Source organism: Coturnix japonica, chromosome 14 (assembly GCF_054131305.1).
Source record: "Coturnix japonica strain WE chromosome 14, WE-NBRP24, whole genome shotgun sequence".
Lineage (NCBI taxonomy): Eukaryota > Metazoa > Chordata > Aves > Galliformes > Phasianidae > Coturnix > Coturnix japonica.
In genome coordinates, this window is record NC_140676.1 from 5,001 (window position 1) to 26,523 (window position 21,523).

Sequence of the window (21,523 nt, forward strand, 5' to 3'; positions counted from 1 at the left end):
ACCCTATAACCGAACTCACTCACAACAACTTGTCCTTACACCCAAAGTTAAACTGTAACTCAACCAACTACACTTATAACTCTACATCTCCACTTTCTGGACCAGTTACGCTCACAAACAACATTCAACACAAAACTGAGCTACTCTGCCAACAAAGTTCACACACAACATGACCAACTACAACATCAAGGCAACCAGCTCCAACTAACTAAGTTCACCAACTACTTGCACATCTACACTCACAAACTAAGTTCATCACCAACTGCACTGACCATGTGACCAACTACACGCACAATCTGACTTACTGCAGCTACAACCGAACTCAGAATCAACCTGAACAACTACAACAACTACATACACTGAACTAACAGCCCTTCTAGTGCTACCATGCCCCACTTACCTGTCACACCTACCTTAGATTCTGCTCCATCGCCTGCAGATGACAATTAACGACACACCACAACTGTTTCTTTATTACAGCTCCATCAACACAATATACAACTCATACAATAGTACAAACACAATACAGCAACAACATCATATTTACAAGCACAAAGTGGATACAGCAGTTCAGTACATGGCACAACATCCAGATATGCAGTACAAATAGCACAAGATACAACTCACAAGATCCCAGTATTGAGTACAAACATCAGCACAGTCAATACAGAGAACAACACAGTTTACAGGCACAGCATTGATACATTGAGAACATGGCACAGCACAATGTTCAACCATCACATCAACACATAGAGCACATTGCACAATACATTTTACATGTACAACATCCATATACACAGCAAATTGTCCATCCCGGGTTACAGGCGCAGCATCGACGTGTTGAGTGCAGGGCACGGCGCAGTTGACAGACACAACAGCATCCAAATAGACAGTACATTGCATGGCACAAGGTACAATTACAGCATCAGCACATTATATACACAGCAAGGCAAAATTGAACTCAATAACACAAACATGAATGGACTCAGTATTAAAGCAAATTTCATTAACAATAATTGACTGCAAAGCTAAAGCCAATGTGGCACATTCAAAGTAACAGCACAGCGCTGAAACCAGCATAACTCAAAATGGCCACAAATGGGCACAAGTCAAAGAGTGGCCGCAAATGGGCACAAGTCAAAGAGTGGCCGGGAAGCAACTCGGCTCCCTCAGGCCATAGATAGTGGTTACGGGGCTGGGTTAGCCCGGATAGAAAAAAAATGGGCTAGCCCAGCCCCGTAAGCAAGGATAAATAAAGCCAATTTGGCTAAAATAATTTGATTTCAAAAATATAGCCAATTAATTTGAGTTAATTTGAGTTAATTTGAGTTAATTTGAGTTAATTTGAGTTAATTTGAGTTAATTTGAGTTAATTTGAGTTAATTTGAGTTAATTTAAAGCCAAATTTAAAGCCAAATTTAAAGCCAATTTAGTTGATATTAATTGAATGCAAAACTTAAGCCAATTTGGATTAGAAATTTAGATTCCAAAGCTAAATCGAAATTTGGTTGACAATAATTGAATAGAAAGCTGAAGCCAATCTGGGTTGAAATTAATTGACTCCAGAACAAAAGCCAATTTGGTTGACAAAAAATAATTGAACACACTGAAATCAGCATAAATCTCATAATGGCCGCAAATGGGCACGAGTCAAAGAGTGGCCGCAAATGGGCACAAGTCAAAGAGTGGCCGGGAAGCAACTCGGCTCCCTCAGGCCATAGATAGTGGTTACGGGGCTGGGTTAGCCCAGATAGAAAAAAAATGGGCTAGCCCAGCCCCGTAAGCAAGGATAAATAAAGCCAATTTGGCAGATATTAATTGAAATCGAACCTTAAACCAATTTGGTTAAGATTAAATGATTGCAAAGCTAAAGCCAATTCAATTAAGGTAGATAGACTGCAAAGCTACAGCCAATTAGATTAAACTTAAATGGTTGTAAAGCTACAACCAATTTAAGTAACATTAAATGATTGCAAAACTAAAGTAAATTTGGTTAAGGTTAAATAATAGCAAAGTTAAAGCCAATTGGGTTAAGATCAATTGAATGCAAAGCTAAAGCCAATTCAATTAAGGTAGATAGATTGCAAAGCTACAGCCAATTAGATTAAACTTAAACAGCTGTAAAGCTACAACCAATTTAAGTAACATTAAATGATTGCAAAACTAAAGTAAATTTAATTAAAAATAAAATGGCAAAAATAAAGCCAATTTGATTAACAATGAAAAATAAAATGGCAAAACTAAAGCCAATTTGATTAACAATGACTGATTGAAAGCTAAAGCCAATTTTGTTAAAAGAATAATTGAAAAGCTATAACCAATTTGATTAAGATTAATTGACAACAAATCAAAAACCAGTTTAGTTGCAGTTAAATGATTACAAAACAAAACCCAATCTGGGTGAAGTTAATAGATTACTAAGCTAAAACCAATTTGGGTAAGGTTAACTGAACGCAAACCTTAAACCAATTTGGTTAACAGAACTTAACTCAAAAGCTAATTCCAATTAAATGGAGGTTAATTGACTAACATGTAGCTGATGTGCTGTTGTGATGGATCATCAGCCCCCCAAAGCTTTATTGAACACCTGCATGGCAGCATGGAGCGCTGCATCAAAGGGGAACATCCATCAGCCAGGGAATATAAGGGCCCTAAGGAAGAAAAGCAGATAGTTAGATCAATGGGCTGAAGCCAGTGGGACATGAAAATGTAAAATAGTGGGCAAGGCCCAATAATCTGCTACAAAAACCACCAAAATAGAGCTAAAAGTACAAAAGAAGAACACAGAGAATGCCAAAATGAACAGCAAGGCCCAAAAGAGCAGCACAAAAAACATCAAAACAACATAATACAACACAACACTCAGCAGAGAACAGGAATAAGGACATAAAGGCGCAACAAAATGATGCAGGCAACAGCAAAATGGAAGAAAGCACCCAAGAGAATATCAAAATATTGGGCAAGGCCCTACAAAAGGATGCAGAGAACACTGAAAAGGAGGGCAAAGCCCAAGAGAACAAGAAAAGGAATGGCAAAATGGACTGCAAAGCCCAAAAGAATGATGCAATGGATGCCTAAATGGATGGCAAAGTCCAAAAGAATGATGCAATGGATGCCTAAATGGACAGCAAAGTCCAAAAGAATGATGCAATGGATGCCTAAATGGACAGCAAAGTCCAAAAGAATGATGCAATGGATGCCTAAATGGACGGCAAAGTCCAAAAGAATGATGCAAGATACACCAAAATGGAGGGCAAAGCCGCAGAGAACGACGCAAGGAACGCCAAAATGGAGGGCAAGGCCCAAGAGAACGACGCAAGGAATGCCAAAATGGAGGGCAAGGCCCAAGAGAATGCCTCAAAGAATGTCAAAATGGAGGGCAAGAAAAACACTGCAAGAAACAGTTGAGCAACATCAAAGACCAAACACAAAGACAACACAGTAGGACAAGCACAGGCAGCCCATAGGACACCACAGAGTGCAAAAAATGAGCTCAGAAACACTAACCTCGCATCTCCGTATGAAACAAGTGAAAACCAATTGCTATGTGCTGCCCTTACCTGCTGGGCTGAGAGTTACCATCAGCAAAGCTGGGTCCAAGCAATGCAGGTTTCTGTTCCTCGCTGCTCTCATCAGGAGCCGCACATCTCTGTGCTCTGCTGGAACCTGTTGGACAAAAAAAGGCAATGAAGGCACTGCCCACATCTGTAAGGTAGCACACTGCGATCATTACACTAACTGTGATGGAAGGGAGCAGTAGGATATAATTCATGCTACGAAGGATACAATTAATGCAATGAGAGATATAATCAATGCTATGAGGGATATAATTAATGCTATTGATAAGTTTAAGTTTGCAGTAAGTTTAACAATTGTATTCCACACTAGGATTATAATTGAAGTAACTTTCATAGAAAACACAGGGCATCAATTTTTAGAGCTACATTTACCATAGCAAACATCTTTAATATTGGGTTAAGACTTATATGAACAACTACACTACAGGTTACAGTATTTATAACTACAGACCTCATTAAGTCAGAGGGGAGCAGATCAAGATCAACACAAACAAAACCTCCGAGCAAATCCCAAAGACAAGCAGAACTAACACAGAAAGACACTGCAAGAGAAAAGCAAAGCAAGCAGCCAAGGGTAAGACAAAGAAAAAAGCAAGAAGGAAAGCCAAGGGAAACCAAAGCAAAAGCAACAGCAAACAGGGCATTATAGGGAACACCAAGAACAAAGGCCAAAGGGAACAATGAAACAGAGAGTAAGACCCAAAAGAATGCTGCATGGAACTGCAAGATAGAGCAAGGCCATAAAGAACACTGCAGGGAACATCAAGATGGAGAGCAAGGCCCAAAAGGGCACATACAACTTCAAGATGCAGGGCAAGGCCTAAAAGAACACTGCATGGAACTGCAAAACAGAGGGCAAGGCCCAAAACAGCACTGCTGAAACATCAAGATGGAGGGCAAGGGCCAAAAAAAGATCACGTAAAACATCAAGATGGATGGCAAGGCCCAAGGGAACATCACGCAGAACATCAAGATGAGGACAAGGCCCAAAAGAACACTGCAAGGAACATCAAGATGGAGGGCACGGCCCAAGAGAACATGGCAGGGAACATCAAGATGGAGAGCAAGGCCCAAAAGGGCACATACAACATCAAGGTTTAGGGCAAGGCCTAAAAGAACGCTGCATGGAACTGCAAAACAGAAGGCAAGGCCCAAAACAGCACTGCTGAAACATCAAGATGGAGGGCAAGGGCCAAAAAAAGATCACGTAAAACATCAAGATGGATGGCAAGGCCCAAGAGAACATCACGCAGAACATCAAGATGAGGACAAGGCCCAAAAGAACACTGCAAGGAACATCAAGATGGAGGGCAAAGCTGAAGAGAAAACTGCAGCAAACACCAAGATGGATGGCTAGACCCAAAAGGGCACTACAAGAAACATCAAGATGGGGGGCAAGGCCCAAAAGGGCGCTACAAAAAACATCAAGATGGGGGGCAAGGCCCAAAAGGGCACTACAAGAAATATCAAGATGGGGGGCAAGGCCCAAAAGGGCACTACAAAAAACATCAAGATGGGGGGCAAGGCCCAAAAGGGCACTACAAGAAACATCAAGATGGGGGGCAAGGCTCAATAGAACACTGCAACGATGATCAAGATGGAGGGCAAAACAGCAGAGGAAACTGCTTGGAACTCCAACATGGAATGAAAGAATGAAGGGAATGAAGCACCAAAATGAACAACAAGGCCCATAGAATGAACAGAACAGCAAAATGAGAACAAAGGAAACACTGCAGGAAATGCTGGAGAAACAGCAAACAGAGGAAAAGAGAATGCAGAAGGATGAGAGCAGATATTATCATTATAATAATGGAACATTACCTTTAATCTTAGTATGGAACAGGTAAAAAGCAATTGTGTGTGCTGCCCTTACCTGCTGGGCTGAGAGTTACCATCAGCAAAGCTGGGTCTGGAACATTCCAGGCAATGCAGGTTTCTGTTCCTCACTGCTCTCATCAGTAGGATAGAATCCATGCTATTAGGGATAGAATAAATACTATTAGAAATAGAAGTAATGCTATTTCTAAGGTTAAAGGTGCAGTTACTTTAAAATGGTATTTTGCACTATGATTAGAATGAAGGTTACTTAAAAACAAAGGGTTAGATTTACAGATACCCTACAGAAAACTGCAATTATCACTAAATTTCCCATTAAGGCCATAAAGTTCCTGCAATTATCCCATAAAGTTCCCTTAAGGTCAAGATTACCATGAATGCTGCCTCCCAGCAAACCCCATAGAGCCAAAGGCAGCAGAACAAGCACAGAAAGCCCCAACAAAAGAAAAGCAAAGCAAACACCAACAGTAAGGCAAGGGCAACAGTAATAGAACAGCCAAGGGAAAGCAACAGCAAGGAGAGTGGTATGAAACACCAAGAACAGAGGGCAAAGGGAAGGCAGTATAGGAGGCCAAATGGAAACACCAAAAGAACACCACAGGAACAACAAAATGGAGGGCACGGCCCAAGAGAACATGGCAGGGAACATCAAGATGGAGAGCAAGGCCCAAAAGGGCACATACAACATCAAGGTTTAGGGCAAGGCCTAAAAGAACGCTGCATGGAACTGCAAAACAGAGGGCAAGGCCCAAAACAACACTGCTGAAACATCAAGATGGAGGGCAAGGGCCAAAAAAAGATCACGTAAAACATCAAGATGGATGGCAAGGCCCAAGAGAACATCACGCAGAACATCAAGATGAGGACAAGGCCCAAAAGAACACTGCAAGGAACATCAAGATGGAGGGCAAAGCTGAAGAGAAAACTGCAGCAAACACCAAGATGGATGGCTAGGCCCAAAAGGGCACTACAAAAAACATCAAGATGGGGGGCAAGGCCCAAAAGGGCACTACCAAAAACATCAAGATGGGGGGCAAGGCCCAATAGAACATTGCAAAGATGATCAAGATGGAGGGCAAAACAGCAGAGGAAACTGCTTGGAACTCCAACATGGAATGAAAGGCTGAAGGGAATGAAGCACCAAAATGAACAACAAGGCCCAAAGAATGAACAGAACAGCAAAATGAGAACAAAGGAAACACTGCAGGGAATGCTGGAGAAACAGCAGAGAACAGAGGAAAAGAGAATGCAGATAGATGAGAGCAGACATTACCATTATAATAATGGAACATTACCTTCAATTTCAGTATGGAACAGGTAAAAAGCAATTGGTGTGTGCTGCCCTTACCTGCTGGGCTGAGAGTTACCATCAGCAAAGCTGGGTCCAGGCAATGCAGGTTTCTGTTCCTCACTGCTCTCATCAGGAGCCGCACGTCTCTGTGCTCTGCTGGAACCTGTTGAACAGAACACAACAATGAAGGCACTGCCCACATCTGCAGGGCAGTTCATAGACACAGCACTCACCTTGGGTTTGGTAGGGAGGGATGTTGGAACCAATAGGGCCCCATGAGACCCCATTGGAACCAATAGGGCCCCACATAAGACCCCATTGGACCTTATAAGGTCAACAACCCAGTGCAAGACCAACCAAGGTCCTGAAATCAAACAGTCTATGAGTCCAGATGAGATGCATCGCAGACTGAGAAGTGGTGACAATGGGGTGCAGTCCGGTGAGCAGAAACACGGCCAACATGGCACTCCTTTGTAGGAAGGTAGAAGGGATGAGCCCAGGAACGGCTGACCTGTCGGTCTCACTGCTGTGCTGGGAATGACCACAAAGCAGATCCTCATAGAAGGACCCAGGGCTCACAGAAGGCAAGAAGTGATGATGGAGATCCTCATTGAAGGACCCAGGGCTCATGGAAGGCAGGAGGTGATGATGGAGATCCTCATTGAAGGACCCAGGGCTCACAGAAGGCAAGAAGTGATGATGGAGATCTCATAGAAGAACCCAGGGCTCATGGAAGGCAGGAGGTGATGATGGAGATCCTCATAGAAGGACCCAGGGCTCACAGAAGGCAGGAGGTGATGATGGAGATCCTCATAGAAGGCCCCAGGGCTCACGGAAGGCAGGAGGTGATGATGGAGATCCTCATAGAAGGACCCAGGGCTCATGGAAGGCAGGAGGTGATGATGGAGATCCTCATAGAAGGACCCAGGGCTCACGGAAGGCAGGAGGTGATGATGGAGATCCTCATAGAAGGCCCCAGGGCTCACAGAAGGCAGGAGGTGATGATGGAGATCCTCATAGAAGGACCCAGGGCTCACAGAAGGCAGGAGGTGATGATGGAGATCCTCATAGAAGGACCCAGGGCTCACGGAAGGCAGGAGGTGATGATGGAGATCCTCATAGAAGGACCCAGGGCTCATGGAAGGCAGGAGGTGATGATGGAGAACCAGTGTGACTTCACCAAGGGCAAATCCTCATTGACTGACCTCATAGACTTCTATGATGGCACTGATACATCAGCAGACGAAGGAAGACCTGCTGATATCATCTACTTAAACTTCAACAAGGCCTCTGATGCAGGACCCCACACCATCCTCATGTCCAAGTGATGAAGACACCAAGTGGACGGGAAGATGATGAGATGGATGAAGAACTGGCTGTAGAAACGAGTCCAGAGAGCAGCAGCCAATGGCTCCGTGTACAGATGGAGATGATGATGAACAGCATCCCATAGCATCCAACATTGGGGCTGATACTCTGCAATATATGAGCATAGAATCAAATGACGATCAGCAGTGAAGACCATCACGACCATCTCCTTTCAACCCCCCTGCTATGGGGACAGTACCCAACCACCACACCAAGGTCCCACAGCCTCAAACACCTCTAGAGATGGAGCATCCCAAAGTGACCCATTCCACCCCCAAACCCTGCAATAAAGAAGGGATCGCTCACACCATTGTGAAGGCTGAGCCCTCCATCCAAAGGAAGGAGGCTCTAGATACAGCTCTTTCTCATACCGATCCATAAGTACTGCTAGGAGCAATCAAAAGGAGAAGACATTAGTCCAGTAATAAAGAAGAAATTCCTTACCCCATTGCAAAGCCAAAGACTCACCACTGACCCCAAAGGAAAGGATCTCCAAGCAGAGTCGCATCCCATATGGTATCCAGAGCTTGAAAGCAGAAGGAAGGAGAATCCTCTCCTTCAGTGCTCCTATAGGAGCACCAAGCTGGAACTGATGCTGCCCTCTGCCCTTCCCAGCCCTTAAATACCAATCAAGGAGGGGAGGAGCCAGGCTCCAACCAATCACAATCCACCCCTCAACGGCCCCCACCTGTGCCCATGGGGTGGGCCCCTCTCCTCAGCAGGTGCCCAATCAGGATGTTACATAACAGCTCCAATCAAGAACAAAGACAAAAACAAAGCAATAACAGGTGAATAATTATATCTACCTGTTCCTAAAGGGGAGGGTTATGGATAGAGGAGAAATGACAGCACAGTATATGGACATGGGGGTGCAGATCTCAGTGTCGCAATGGGGTGACACTGTGGGCACCGCTCTGGGGTTGATGCTGGGGGGACGTTGGGAAGATGGGGGGGCTATGGGGGGGGACATTGGAATGATGGGGGGTGATGGGGGGGATGATATCACTATATAATTAGGGTGATATAATAGAAATGCTTAGTCATGGTTGGAAGCCATGATGGGGCGGAGTCACAGCAGTACAGCCCAAGTGCAGGCAATGCACCTGATTGGCTGCAGGGCTGGCTCCGCCCCCTCCTGGTGCTCATATAAGGGCTGGCACCGTGGGGCAGTAGTTATTTGCTGGAGCTCCTCGCTGAGGTCACATCTACCCACATGAAGAAGCTCTTCTGCTCTGTTGCTGCCTTGGACCAAGAGCTGCTGGATGGAGCTCCAGGACTTGGCTTCTTCACCATCACATTGCTCAGCCTAGAACAGCACTACAGGAGGTGAGTTCTGACTCTGATACTGGAATAATGCTGAGATGATGGGGGGCAGAGATGGTTGGGGGGGGGATGTTGAGGTGCCAATGGGGGGGGACATGGAGCTGATGTTTGCCAATGAAGCTGTATGTAGATGTGGAGGTATCAATGGAGTTACACAAGGAACCATGTTGGAACGTGATGATGAGTAGATGAGGGACTGAATAGTGAAAAAGGAGCCATAGTAGATGAAAAGAGAACACTTAGCTACAGAAAGGGAAAGAAGGCCTCACTAAGGCAAAGGGTAAAAAAATTAAGAAAAGACGGGTAAGAGCAGAAGAAAACAAAAAAAAAGCAGGGTTAGAATATAAGAAAACAAAAAAAACAGGGTTACAGCAGAAGAAAACCAAGAAAAGACAAATTAGAGTGGCAGGAAAACCTAGAAAAGCAAGGTTAGATGGGAAGAAAACCAAGAAATGACAATTTAGAGTGGAAAAAAACAAAGAAAAGACGGGTTAGAAAGAAAGAAAACCAAGAAAAGATGGGTATACCAGAAGAAAACCAAGAAAAGCAGAGTTAGAGCGTAAGAAAACCAAGAAAAAACAGGTTAGAGCGGCAGGAATCCAAGAAAAGCAGTGTTCGAGTGGATGAAAACCAAGAAAAGCACAGTTAAAGCAAAGGAAAACCAAGAGAAACGAGTTGGAGCTGAAGAAAAGCAAGAAAAGCAGGGTTAGAGTGTAAGAAAAGCAAGAAAAGCAGGGTTAGAGCAGAAGAAAACCAAGAAAAGACGGGTTAAAGCGGAAGAAAACCAAGTAAAGATGGGTATAGCAAAAGAAAACCAAGAAAAACAATATGTAGCAGAATAAAACCTAGAAAAGACGGGTTAGAGTGTATGAAAACCAAGTAAAGCATGGTTAGAGCAGAATAAAACCATGAAAAGACGGTTTAGAACAGAAGAAAACAAGGAAAACACAGGATAGAGCAAAAGAAAACCAAAAAACGACAGGACATTGTGGAAGAAAACCAAGAAAAGCAGTTTTAGTGTGTAAGAAAACCAAGAAAAACTGCGTATAGCAGAAGACAAACAAGAAAAGCAGGATTTGAGCAAAAGAAAACCAAGAAAAGCAGGATATAGCGGAAGAAAACCAAGAAAAGGTGGGTTAAAGCGAAAGGAAACCAAGAAATGGAGGGTTAGAGTTGAAGAAATCCATGAAAAGATGGGTGTAGCGGAAGAAAACCAAGGAAAGCTGGGTTAAAGAAGAAAAAACCAAGAAAAGCAGGGTTAGAAAAGAAGAAAACCAAGAAAAGACATGATAGAGCGGAAGAAAACCAAGAAAAGTCAAAATAGATCAGAAGAAAACCAATAAAAGCAGGGTTAGAGTGGAAGAAAACCAAGAAAAGCAGGGTCGGAGGAGATGAAAACCAAGAAAAGCAGGGTCGGAGCAGATGAAAACCAAGAAAAGCAGTTTTAGAGCGGAAAAAAACAAGTAATGATGGGTTAGAGCGGAAGACAACCAAGAAAAATCTTGTTAGAGCAGAAGAAAACCAAGAAAAGCATAATTAGAGCAGAAGAAAACCAAGAAAAGCAGGTTTCGAGCTGAAGAAAACCATGAAAAGTGAGGTTAGAACGGAAGAAAAATATGATGTGATAAGGAGTGATATTGGGGTCAGACATTAACAGTAACTGCTGAGAGGATCTGCTCCTTATGGGGTGATGGCGTGATATTGGGGTAAGGCATAACAGTAACTGCTGGGAGGATCTCCTTTTTATGGGGTGATACTGGGGGTCGGGCAGTAACAGTAACTGCTGGGAGGATCTGCTCCCTGTTTATGGGATGCTGGGGAGTGATACTGGGGGGTAACATCACGGAGTGACACTGCTGTGAGCAGTGAAGGTGTTGGTTGATGTTGGGATGATGCTGGGAAGGGATGTTGGGGTGATGTTGGGGTATCAGTGGGGGTGACATCAGGGAGTGGTGTTGAAGGAAGGCAGTGGGGTGACGTGGGGGGGAGGTGATGGGTGTGACAGCAGTGGATGGTGGGGGACAACGGTGATGAATGGTGGAGAGGTTACAGTGGGGGGGGACAGTGGGGGGACAATGGTGGGGTAATGGGGTGATAGTGATAATGGGGCGATGGTGATAATGGGGGTGATGATGATAATGGGGTTGATGGTGCTGATGGGGTTGATGAGGTTGATGAGGGTAATGGTGGGGGGGCAGTTATGTGGGTGGTGTGAGGGGAATAATGGTGGTGACGGTGGAGGCCACACACAGCCACATTGAGACACATAGCACCCCATAGAAGCCCCACAGTGCCTCATAAAGCCCCTCAGAGCCCCATAGAAGCCCTACAGAGCCCCATAGAGCCCCACAGTGCCCCATAAAGCCCCACAGTGTACCGGCACTTGGCGGGCGCCATTTTCATAGTGAGGTATAGCGTCACTTCCGGTATGGTGCATTGTGGGATATAACGCGGCATAACGCGGCAATTGAAGGTCGCCATTTTGATCATGCGCAGTAGCAACGCTTCCGGTATGTTGCATTATGGGATATAACGTGGCATAACGAGGCATCTGGAGATCGCCATTTTGATCATGCGCAGTAGCGTCGCTTCCGGTATGTTGCATTGTGGGATATAACGCGGCATAACGAGGCATTTGGATGTCGCCATTTTGATCATGCGCACTAGTGTCGCTTCCGGTATGGTGCATTGTGGGATATAACGCGGCATATCGCGGCATTTGGAGGTCGCCATTTTGGCCATGCGCAGTAGTGTCGCTTCCGGTATGTTGCATTGTGGGATATAACGTGGCATAACGAGGCATCTGGAGATCGCCATTTTGATCATGCGCAGTAGCGTCGCTTCCGGTATGGTGCATTGTGGGATATAACGTGGCAGCCGGAAGTCGCCATTTTGAACATGCGCAATAGCATCACTTCCGGCAAGGAGGATTGTGGGATATAACGAGGCATAACGCGGCATCTGGAGGTCGCCATTTTGGTCATGCGCAGTAGTGTCGCATCCGGTATGGTGTATTGTGGGATATAACGTGGCATGTGACGGTCGCCATTTTGATCATGCGCAGTCGCGTCATTTCCGGCAAGGTGCGTTGTGGGATATAACGCTGCAATCGCTGGGCGCCATTTTGTTCGCAAGCAATGGCGTCTTTTCCGGCGGAGGGGATTGTGGGATATCAGTGAGACCGCCTTCTCATTTCCGGTTCCCGCTGTGGGGCTTGCAGCTTGGTTTCCGGCTGTCCGTTTACGGTGTTTCCGCCATGGGGCTTCGGGGGGTTCGGGGATCCCGGTTGAATCTGGAACCGGCCGCTTATTTTCAACGGGAGTCACGAGGAGATGGGGGAGGAGCCAGAGGGAACCCGGCGCCCCATAGAGACCCACTAAGCCCCATAGAGCCCCCCAGTGAAGCTATAAGGGTACGCAGCGCCATTTTGGGGCCAAATCCGGGTTTTTTTTGGGGGGGTGACAATAGGGTGCTGTTGGGGGTGATGTTAGGTGATATACGCCACTTTTAAAGCGCCAGTACGCATGCGCCAGTTTTAAATCTCCTGTGCGCATGCGCTAGTTTTTAGGTCATCAGTGCGCATGCGCCAGTTTTAGGTCTCCAGTGCGCATGCGCTAGTGGTTTTTGGGTTTTTTTTTTTTTTTTGACGCCAGTGCGCATGCGTCAGTTTTAGGTCGCCAGTACGCATGCGCCAGTTTTAGGTCTCCAGTGCGCATGCGCCAGTTTTATATCGCCAGTACGCACGCGCCAGTTTTAGGACGCCCGTACGCAGGCGCCAGTTTTAGGTCTCCAGTGCGCATGCGCTAGTTTTTAGGTCATCAGTGCGCATGCGCCAGTTTTAGGTCTCCAGTGCGCATGCGCCAGTTTTAGGTCTCCAGTGCGCATGCGCTAGTGGTTTTTTTTGTGTTTTTTTTTTTGTTTTTTTTTTTTTTGACGCCAGTGCGCATGCGCCAGTTTTATATCGCCAGTACGCACGCGCCAGTTTTAGGACGCCCGTACGCATGCGCCAGTTTTAGGTCTCCAGTGCGCATGCGCTAGTTTTTAGGTCATCAGTGCGCATGCGCCAGTTTTAGGTCTCCAGTGCGCATGCGCCAGTTTTAGGTCTCCAGTGCGCATGCGCTTGTGGTTTTTTTTGTGTTTTTTTTTTTGTTTTTTTTTTTTTTGACGCCAGTGCGCATGCGTCAGTTTTAGGTCGCCAGTACGCATGCGCCAGTTTTAGCACAGTAGTGCGCATGCGCCAGTTTTATATCGCCAGTACGCACGCGCCAGTTTTAGGACGCCCGTACGCATGCGCCAGTTTTAGGTCTCCAGTGCGCATGCGCTAGTTTTTAGGTCATCAGTGCGCATGCGCCAGTTTTAGGTCTCCAGTGCGCATGCGCCAGTTTTAGGTATCCAGTGCGCATGCGCTAGTGGTTTTTTTTTGTTTTTTATTTGTTTTTTTTTTTTTTTTTTTTTTACGCCAGTGCGCATGCGTCAGTTTTAGGTCGCCAGTACGCACGCGCCAGTTTTAGGACGCCCGTACGCATGCGCCAGTTTTAGGTCTCCAGTGCGCATGCGCCAGTTTTAGCACAGTAGTGCGCATGCGCCAGTTTTATATCGCCAGTACGCACGCGCCAGTTTTAGGTCGCCAGTACGCATGCGCCAGTTTTAGGTCTCCAGTGCGCATGCGCCACTTTTAGCACAGTAGTGCGCATGCGCCAGTTTTATATCGCCAGTACGCACGCGCCAGTTTTAGGACGCCCGTACGCATGCGCCAGTTTTAGGTCTCCAGTGCGCATGCGCTAGTTTTTAGGTCATCAGTGCGCATGCACCAGTTTTAGGTATCCAGTGCGCATGCGCTAGTGGTTTTTTTTTTGTTTTTTTTTTTTTTTTTGACGCCAGTGCGCATGCGTCAGTTTTAGGTCGCCAGTACGCATGCGCCAGTTTTAGCACAGTAGTGCGCATGCGCCAGTTTTATATCGCCAGTACGCACGCGCCAGTTTTAGGACGCCAGTACGCATGCGCCACTTTTAGGTCTCCAGTGCGCATGCGCTAGTTTTTAGGTCATCAGTGCGCATGCGCCAGTTATAGGTCTCCAGTGCGCATGCGCTAGTTTTTAGGTCATCAGTGCGCATGCGCCAGTTTTAGGTATCCAGTGCGCATGCGCTAGTGGGTTTTTTTTGTTTTTTTTTTTTGACGCCAGTGCGCATGCGCCAGTTTTATATCGCCAGTACGCACGCGCCAGTTTTAGGTCTCCAGTGCGCATGCGCCAGTTTTAGGTATCCAGTGCGCATGCGCTAGTGGTTTTTTTTTTTTTTTTTTTGTTTTTGTTTTTGTTTTTTTTTTGACGCCAGTGCGCATGCGTCAGTTTTAGGTCGCGTGTACGCATGCGCCAGTTTTAGCACAGTCGTGCGCATGCGCCAGTTTTATATCGCCAGTACGCACGCGCCAGTTTTAGGACGCCCGTACGCATGCGCCAGTATTAGGTCTCCAGTGCGCATGCGCTAGTTTTTAGGTCATCAGTGCGCATGCGCCAGTTTTAGGTCTCCAGTGCGCATGCGCTAGTGGGTTTTTTTTTGTTTTTTTTTTTGACGCCAGTGCGCATGCGTTAGTTTTAGGTCGGCAGTACGCATGCGTCAGTTTTAGCACAGTAGTGCGCATGCGCCAGTTTTATATCGCCAGTACGCACGCGCCAGTTTTAGGTCGCCAGTACGCATGCGCCAGTTTTAGGTCTCCAGTGCGCATGCGCCACTTTTAGCACAGTAGTGCGCATGCGCCAGTTTTATATCGCCAGTACGCACGCGCCAGTTTTAGGACGCCCGTACGCATGCGCCAGTTTTAGGTCTCCAGTGCGCATGCGCTAGTTTTTAGGTCATCAGTGCGCATGCACCAGTTTTAGGTATCCAGTGCGCATGCGCTAGTTTTTAGGTCATCAGTGCGCATGCGCCAGTTATAGGTCTCCAGTGCGCATGCGCTAGTTTTTAGGTCATCAGTGCGCATGCGCCAGTTTTAGGTATCCAGTGCGCATGCGCTAGTGGTTTTTTTTTTTGTTTTTGTTTTTTTTGTTTTTTTTTTTTTGACGCCAGTGCGCATGCGCCAGTTTTATATCGCCAGTACGCACGCGCCAGTTTTAGGACGCCCGTACGCATGCGCCAGTATTAGGTCTCCAGTGCGCATGCGCTAGTTTTTAGGTCATCAGTGCGCATGCGCCAGTTTTAGGTCTCCAGTGCGCATGCGCTAGTGGTTTTTTTTTTTTGTTTTTTTTTTTTTGTTTTTTTTTGACGCCAGTGCGCATGCGCCAGTTTTAGCACAGTATTGCGCATGCGCCAGTTTTATATCGCCAGTACGCACGCGCCAGTTTTAGGTCGCCAGTACGCATGCGCCAGTTTTAGCACAGTAGTGCGCATGCGCCAGTTTTATATCGCCAGTACGCACGCGCCAGTTTTAGGACGCCCGTACGCATGCGCCTGTTTTAGGTCTCCAGTGCGCATGCGCTTGTGGTTTTTTTGTTTGTTTTTTTGTTTTTTTTTTTACGCCAGTGCGCATGCGTCAGTTTTAGGTCGCCAATACGCATGCGCCAGTTTTAGCACAGTAGTGCGCATGCGCCAGTTTTATATCGCCAGTACGCACGCGCCAGTTTTAGGACGCCCGTACGCATGCGCCAGTTTCAGGTCTCCAGTGCGCATGCGCTAGTTTTTAGGTCATCAGTGCGCATGCGCCAGTTTTAGGCCTCCAGTGCGCATGCGCTAGTGGTTGTTTTTTGTTGTTTTTTTTTTTGGTTTTTTTTTTTGACGCCAGTGCGCATGCGTCAGTTTTAGGTCGCCAGTACGCATGCGCCAGTTTTAGCACAGTAGTGCGCATGCGCCAGTTTTATATCGCCAGTACGCACGCGCCAGTTTTAGGACGCCCGTACGCATGCGCCAGTGTTGGTCATGCGCAGTAGCGTCTTTTCCGGTATGGTGCATTGTGGGATATAACGCGGCATAAAGAGGCATCCGGAGGTCGCCATTTTGGTCATGCGCAGTAGCGTCTTTTCCGGTATGGTGCACTGTGGGATATAACGCGGCATAATGAGGCATCCGGAGGTCGCCATTTTGGTCATGCGCAGTAGCGTCGCTTCCGGTATGGTGCATTGTGGGATATAACGCGGCATAACGAGGCATCCGGAAGTCGCCATTTTGGTCATGCGCAGTAGCGTCGCTTCCGGTATGGTGCATTGTGGGATATAACGCGGCATAACGAGGCATCTGTAGATCGCCATTTTGGTCATGCGCAGAAGCGTCGCTTCCGGCATGATGCATTGTGGGATATAACGCGGCTTAACGAGGCATCCGGAGGTCGCCATTTTGATCATGCGCAGTAGCGTCGCTTTCGGTATGATGCATTTTGGGATATAACTCAGCATAATGTGGCAATTGGAAATCGCCATTTTGATCATGCGCAGTAGCGTCGCTTCCGTTATGGTGCATTGTGGGATATAACGCGGCATAACGAGGCATCTGGTGGTCGCCATTTTGATCATGCGTAGTAGGGTCGCTTCCGGTATGGTGCATTGTGGGATATAACGTGGCATATCGCGGCCTCTGAAGGTCGCCATTTTGATCATGCGCAGTAGGGTCGTTTTTGGTATGGTGCATTGTGGGATATAACTCAGCATAATGTGGCAATTGGAAATCGCCATTTTGATCATGCGCAGTAGCGTCGCTTCCGGTATGGTGCATTGTGGGATATAACGTGGCATATCGCGGCACCTTGAGTTCGCCATTTTGATCATGCGCAGTAGCGTCGCTTCCGCTATGGTGCATTGTGGGATATAACGTGGCATATCGCGGCCTCTGAAGGTCGCCATTTTGATCATGCGCAGTAGTGTCGCATCCGGTATGCTGCATTGTGGGATATAACGCGGCACCTGGACGTCGCCGTTTTGAACATGCGCAATAACGTCGCTTTTGGTATGGTGTATTGTGGTATTTAACGTGGCAATAGCGGTCGCCATTTTGATCATGTGCAGTAGCATCACTTCCGGCAAGGTGAATTGCGGGATATAACGCCTCAATCTGTGGGCGCCATTTTGTTCGCGAGCAATGGCGTCTTTTCCGGCGGAGGGGATTGTGGGATATCAGTTAGTCTGCCTTATTTCCGATTCATGTTGTGGGGGGTGCAGCTCGGTTTCCGGCTGTCCGTTTCCGTTATTTCCGCAATGGGGCTGCGGGGGCTTCGGCGGGTCCCGGTTGGACCCGGAACCGGCCGCTTATTTACAACGGGAGTCACGAGGAGATGGGGGAGGAGCCAGAGGGAATCTGGCGCTCCATAGAGACCCACTGAGCCCCATAGAGCCTCACCGTGAGGCTATAAGGGTACGCAGCGCCATCTTGGGGCCAAATCCAGGTATTTTGGGGCCAAATCCGGGTTTTTTTGGGGGGGGTGACAATAGGGTGCTGTTGGGGGTGATAGGAGATATGCGCCCGTTTTAGGACGCTAGTACGCCTGCGCCAGTTTTAGGTCGCCAGTGAGTATGCGCCAGTTTTTAGGTCGCCAGTGCGCATGCGCCAGTTTTAGGACGCCAGTACGCATGCGCCATTTATAGGATTGTAGTGCGCAGGCGCCAATTTCGCGCACGCGTTTTGTTCTTGTGCCAGTGGCGCATGCGTGTGTGGATTCGTGGTGTCGGTTCGTGTTTTCACGTCTGGTTCCCGTCAGTACCATTATGAGCATCCATGGGCGCGAAGGACCGTCTCCTTCTATGTGAGTTACAACGGCCATTTTACTAGCACGTGAATACACAACCTTTACTCGTAGCTGCTCCTATTGTAAATACAGTGATGTACGGTAATAAGCAAAGCTGTGTCCCCCATACATTATAAAATACATCTAATTCACAGAATGCTTCTCCTTCTTCAGCTCATTCTAGTTTGGTTTGTTTTTTTTTTTGTTTCCAATCCGTGTCATAATATTTTGTCCTTGTGTTTAAGTAATAAGGTAAGTGTAAACCAGCTGGTAAGGAAGCTTTCCCTGCTCAGCGTACAATCCCTGCTCCACCCTCACAACCTTTTCCCTGCTCCCTTCTAGGTTGTAGATTAAGGGCTGCCAAATGCTGAATAACATTAAAGGTTCTCAATAATAAATAAATAAATAAAACAGAGAGAGTGGATTAATCTCTGTAGCTCAGGAGTCTGCAGAGCACAGCCACATTTTTTTAAGCGTATTTAAGAATTTTGGACTGCTATTCTCATCACCCCCAAATCCAAGTAATACAATTCTCACCTCCCTCTATGATGCAGCCAACTCTCAAGTAGTTAGATTCGATTAAAATCAAGGCAGGATCTCCTTAAGATCAGTGATAATCTGGTTGTGAGGTCACTCTTTTTCAGATGACCTAAACTGCAAACATCTCTTTTGGTATGGTATGTTATGAAAAGGAATTTTTGTTATTTTATTGTACCGGACTAACATTAAAATGTTATTTTATTGGCATGCACCGACTTCAAAATATCTTCTGATATGATGATGTTTTAGTGTTGGTGATGCCAGTAACATGCATTTTGTGCAGACTAGATGCTATCAGATACTTATTAAAGGATTACGGAAAAAATTATCCCCAGGGATGTACCCACTTCAAATACTATGAGTGGCTTTTATTAGCAAAACTCTGTGCCAATCAACTACAGTGTATTCTTTCAGAGATAAGGCAGTTCTACAACACAGTGATCTAAACAACAATAACAAAAAAACCCTGCAAAAAAAAATGACATGAAATTTACTATTAAGAGATGTTCCTTAAAAAAGCAGAAAGAAAAAGGGAAAAAAAAAAAAAAAGATGGGGCAGGGCAAACAATTAATTTTGGCTGGGATTTATTTAAGAGTCTCTCCACTGTCACTGGGTATAGCAGAACAGCCAGCACAATCACCATGGTGAAAAATCCACAACATATGAAATGAGTTCGACAGAGCTAGAAAAATTATAAACTTTTAAAAAGCCAACCTATTTAAAATAATTGTCTTTTGACAAGTCCGCAGGTAGAGCCTAACATTTATTGAATCTGATAAAGATATATGGAACATTGATCTAAAACTGAGGTGAAAAAAGTTAGTTTTACTTTTCAAAACCTTTGCAAGCGACACTAAAAGCTAACCTGCCAAGAATTTTTCTGTTTCTCCCCTCATCCTTAAGCGTTAATAAATGAATACAGTAGTACCTCTATGCAAGAGGCTATCTGTAAATTACTACAGCATCAGGTTGAACATAAACTTTGTAAATGTACACGAAAGCAACTCCCTGCAGTGTCAGTCAGCACTATCAATTCGCAAGAAGTTCTTAGGCCTTAATTGTAACATGTTTGATATATTTCAGAGAGGCATGGGCATATACTGATGCACAGCAAAGTCATCAGAAGTCATATATGCGAGGCTTCTATTTATCTCCCCTTTCACAGACTTGCCAGCAAAGGTCAGTTACTTTCCATAAAACTTCTTGTTCAGAAGAAAGATCAGAAGATTGACATTTACTTTTGCTCTGTCAAATAGCTTCATGACTGCAACACCTTCATACTGCAGCTGCAAAAGATCCTATCAAAGAGAAAACATTAATGAGTGAGGAATCCTCAGTAGTGTATACAAATGTATAAGAGACATTGTAGTAAGGTGGTGTTTTGTGGAATACCTATCACAAAATTCATAGCATAAGATAGAAAAAATGAGGGAGCTAAGGATCCACTCACAGCACACGAACAACTGAGCTGCACTAAGACTTTTCAGATGTTTATGTCTTAACCTTTGCTTTAAAAACAAAAATAATAATAATTATAAAAAGTCATAAATAGAAGGTCACATTTCAGCTCTAGACCATACCAGGCTTTTCATTCAAATAACAGATGTAAATCTGTAGTTTTTAGACTCTCTCTTCGTTCGCCTAATCTTACTACTTAAAATTACAAAATTCTACAGCATGACTTTCTAAAAAGCTCATCTGCCATAGATGTCAGCAGTGTGGTTTAGAACAATGCAATGTATGTCACAGAAAGAAACAACTTCTCCATTAGTACTAATTACATGATGCCAATTCAGTTTCCCCTGTATTTACATAGGCACTAGTCTAGTTACACTTCCTTCTCATCAATGAGAATCAGGAGAGTGGTGAGGTCCTGGAACAGTCTGCCCAGGTTGTAGATGCCCTGTCCCTGGAGGTGTTCATGGACAGGTTGGATGGGGCCCTGGGCAACCTGACCTAGTAAACGTGGATGTTTGGTGGCCCTGACAGGCAGGGGGGTTGGAGCTTCATGATCCTTGAGGTCCCTTCCAACCTGGGTCATTCTGTGATTCTGTGATGATGCACCTGACAAAGCCATAAGACTCCCTGCACTGCTCATCTCAGCAATTAATTCATTTACACAATCTCCTCTCTAGAACAGCGCATCTCAAAGAAAGCACTCGGGTAGTACTACTGCGATGAACACTGCATGCATTCCAAAATCTGAATCTTGCTCCTGACACCAGAACGAACATCAAAAAGCTTTTTTTACTGTTTTCCATAAAAATTCTGGCAATGCAAGACTTTTTAACAGAACTCATTGCTAACACTGTACTTGGATGAGCTGTGGCAGTTTGTTAATAATGGTTTTACCACACATGCTTGAGAACCAAGCAACCTCAAATAGCCAGATGAACCAAGAAGTCTGTGGCCAGCTCCAACACATCAGCACTGGAATGAACTACAGGAGTTCCCAGAGCAGATGTACGGGATGTGTAAGGCAGCTATCCCTCCCAGTAGTCAGTCGGGGACTGCAACACAGAAGTATCTCTGTGCTGAGTGCTTCTGTATGCAGTTTGTTCCAGTACCCATAGGACATCCACAATTACCACATCTAACAATACCTGGGAGGCAAGTTTTGGCAGACACTCGTATGTGGACAGAGATGCCAGATATAACAGTAGTGGTGTTGGAAGAAGAATGGGGACCATTAGATAAAACCTGCCTGTAAGCCTGTTACGATAGACTCATGTAAGTAAAGGCTGAGGAGTCACAAGAACTAGACAGCTAAAGAAACAACTAGGTGCAGTGTCGCAGAAAGAAAACCAGTGACAAGTAGCTGAAGTCATCACACCCAAGCCCAGCTGACATATACCACAGACTACTGACCTCTGCTATAGC

At 45.7% G+C, this 21,523-nt stretch overlaps 2 protein-coding genes across 6 annotated transcripts in view; both read right to left on the reverse strand.

The window, feature by feature from the left end:
- Window positions 1-446: 446 nt before the first annotated feature.
- On the reverse strand, window positions 447-11,905 carry LOC146758419 (uncharacterized). 3 transcript variants are annotated; one of them, XM_085515116.1, is made up of 6 exons: window positions 11,774-11,905; window positions 6,939-8,181; window positions 6,763-6,868; window positions 5,452-5,553; window positions 3,561-3,666; window positions 447-2,651 (listed from the first exon to the last, which is right to left on the reverse strand). In XM_085515116.1, the coding sequence occupies exons 2-5, from the start codon at window positions 7,012-7,014 to the stop codon at window positions 3,633-3,635; spliced, it is 318 nt and encodes a 105-aa protein (XP_085371242.1). In that variant the 5' UTR covers window positions 7,015-8,181; window positions 11,774-11,905; the 3' UTR covers window positions 447-2,651; window positions 3,561-3,632. The 3 variants fall into 3 exon arrangements, with proteins under 3 accessions (XP_085371242.1, XP_085371243.1, XP_085371240.1); XM_085515117.1 differs by lacking the exon at window positions 11,774-11,905 and adding an exon at window positions 8,549-9,303; XM_085515114.1 differs by lacking the exon at window positions 5,452-5,553.
- Window positions 11,906-19,210: 7,305 nt separating this feature from the next.
- IQGAP1 (IQ motif containing GTPase activating protein 1) overlaps window positions 19,211-21,523 on the reverse strand; it is a 42,074-nt gene continuing 39,761 nt past the window's right edge. For all 3 annotated transcript variants that reach the window (XR_014934218.1, XM_085515088.1, XM_015873236.3), the window contains one exon: window positions 19,211-19,941. Coding sequence is in view for 2 of the 3 variants with exons in the window: in XM_085515088.1 (XP_085371214.1) it covers window positions 19,828-19,941 (114 nt within the window). In the remaining variant the exon portion in view is untranslated. The remainder of the gene's footprint in view (window positions 19,942-21,523) is intronic.

Bases quoted from the DNA above. Each gene is read 5' to 3' on its own strand.
- LOC146758419 (XM_085515114.1), bottom strand. From the start codon at position 7,265: ATGAGGATCTGCTTTGTGGTCATTCCCAGCACAGCAGTGAGACCGACA. The intron at 6,869-6,938 runs GTGAGTGCTGTG...TCTGTTCAACAG, and splicing joins CCCTCCCTACCAAACCCAAG to GTTCCAGCAGAGCACAGAGA. The intron at 3,667-6,762 runs GTAAGGGCAGCA...TTTGTCCAACAG, and splicing joins GGTAACTCTCAGCCCAGCAG to GTTCCAGCAGAGCACAGAGA.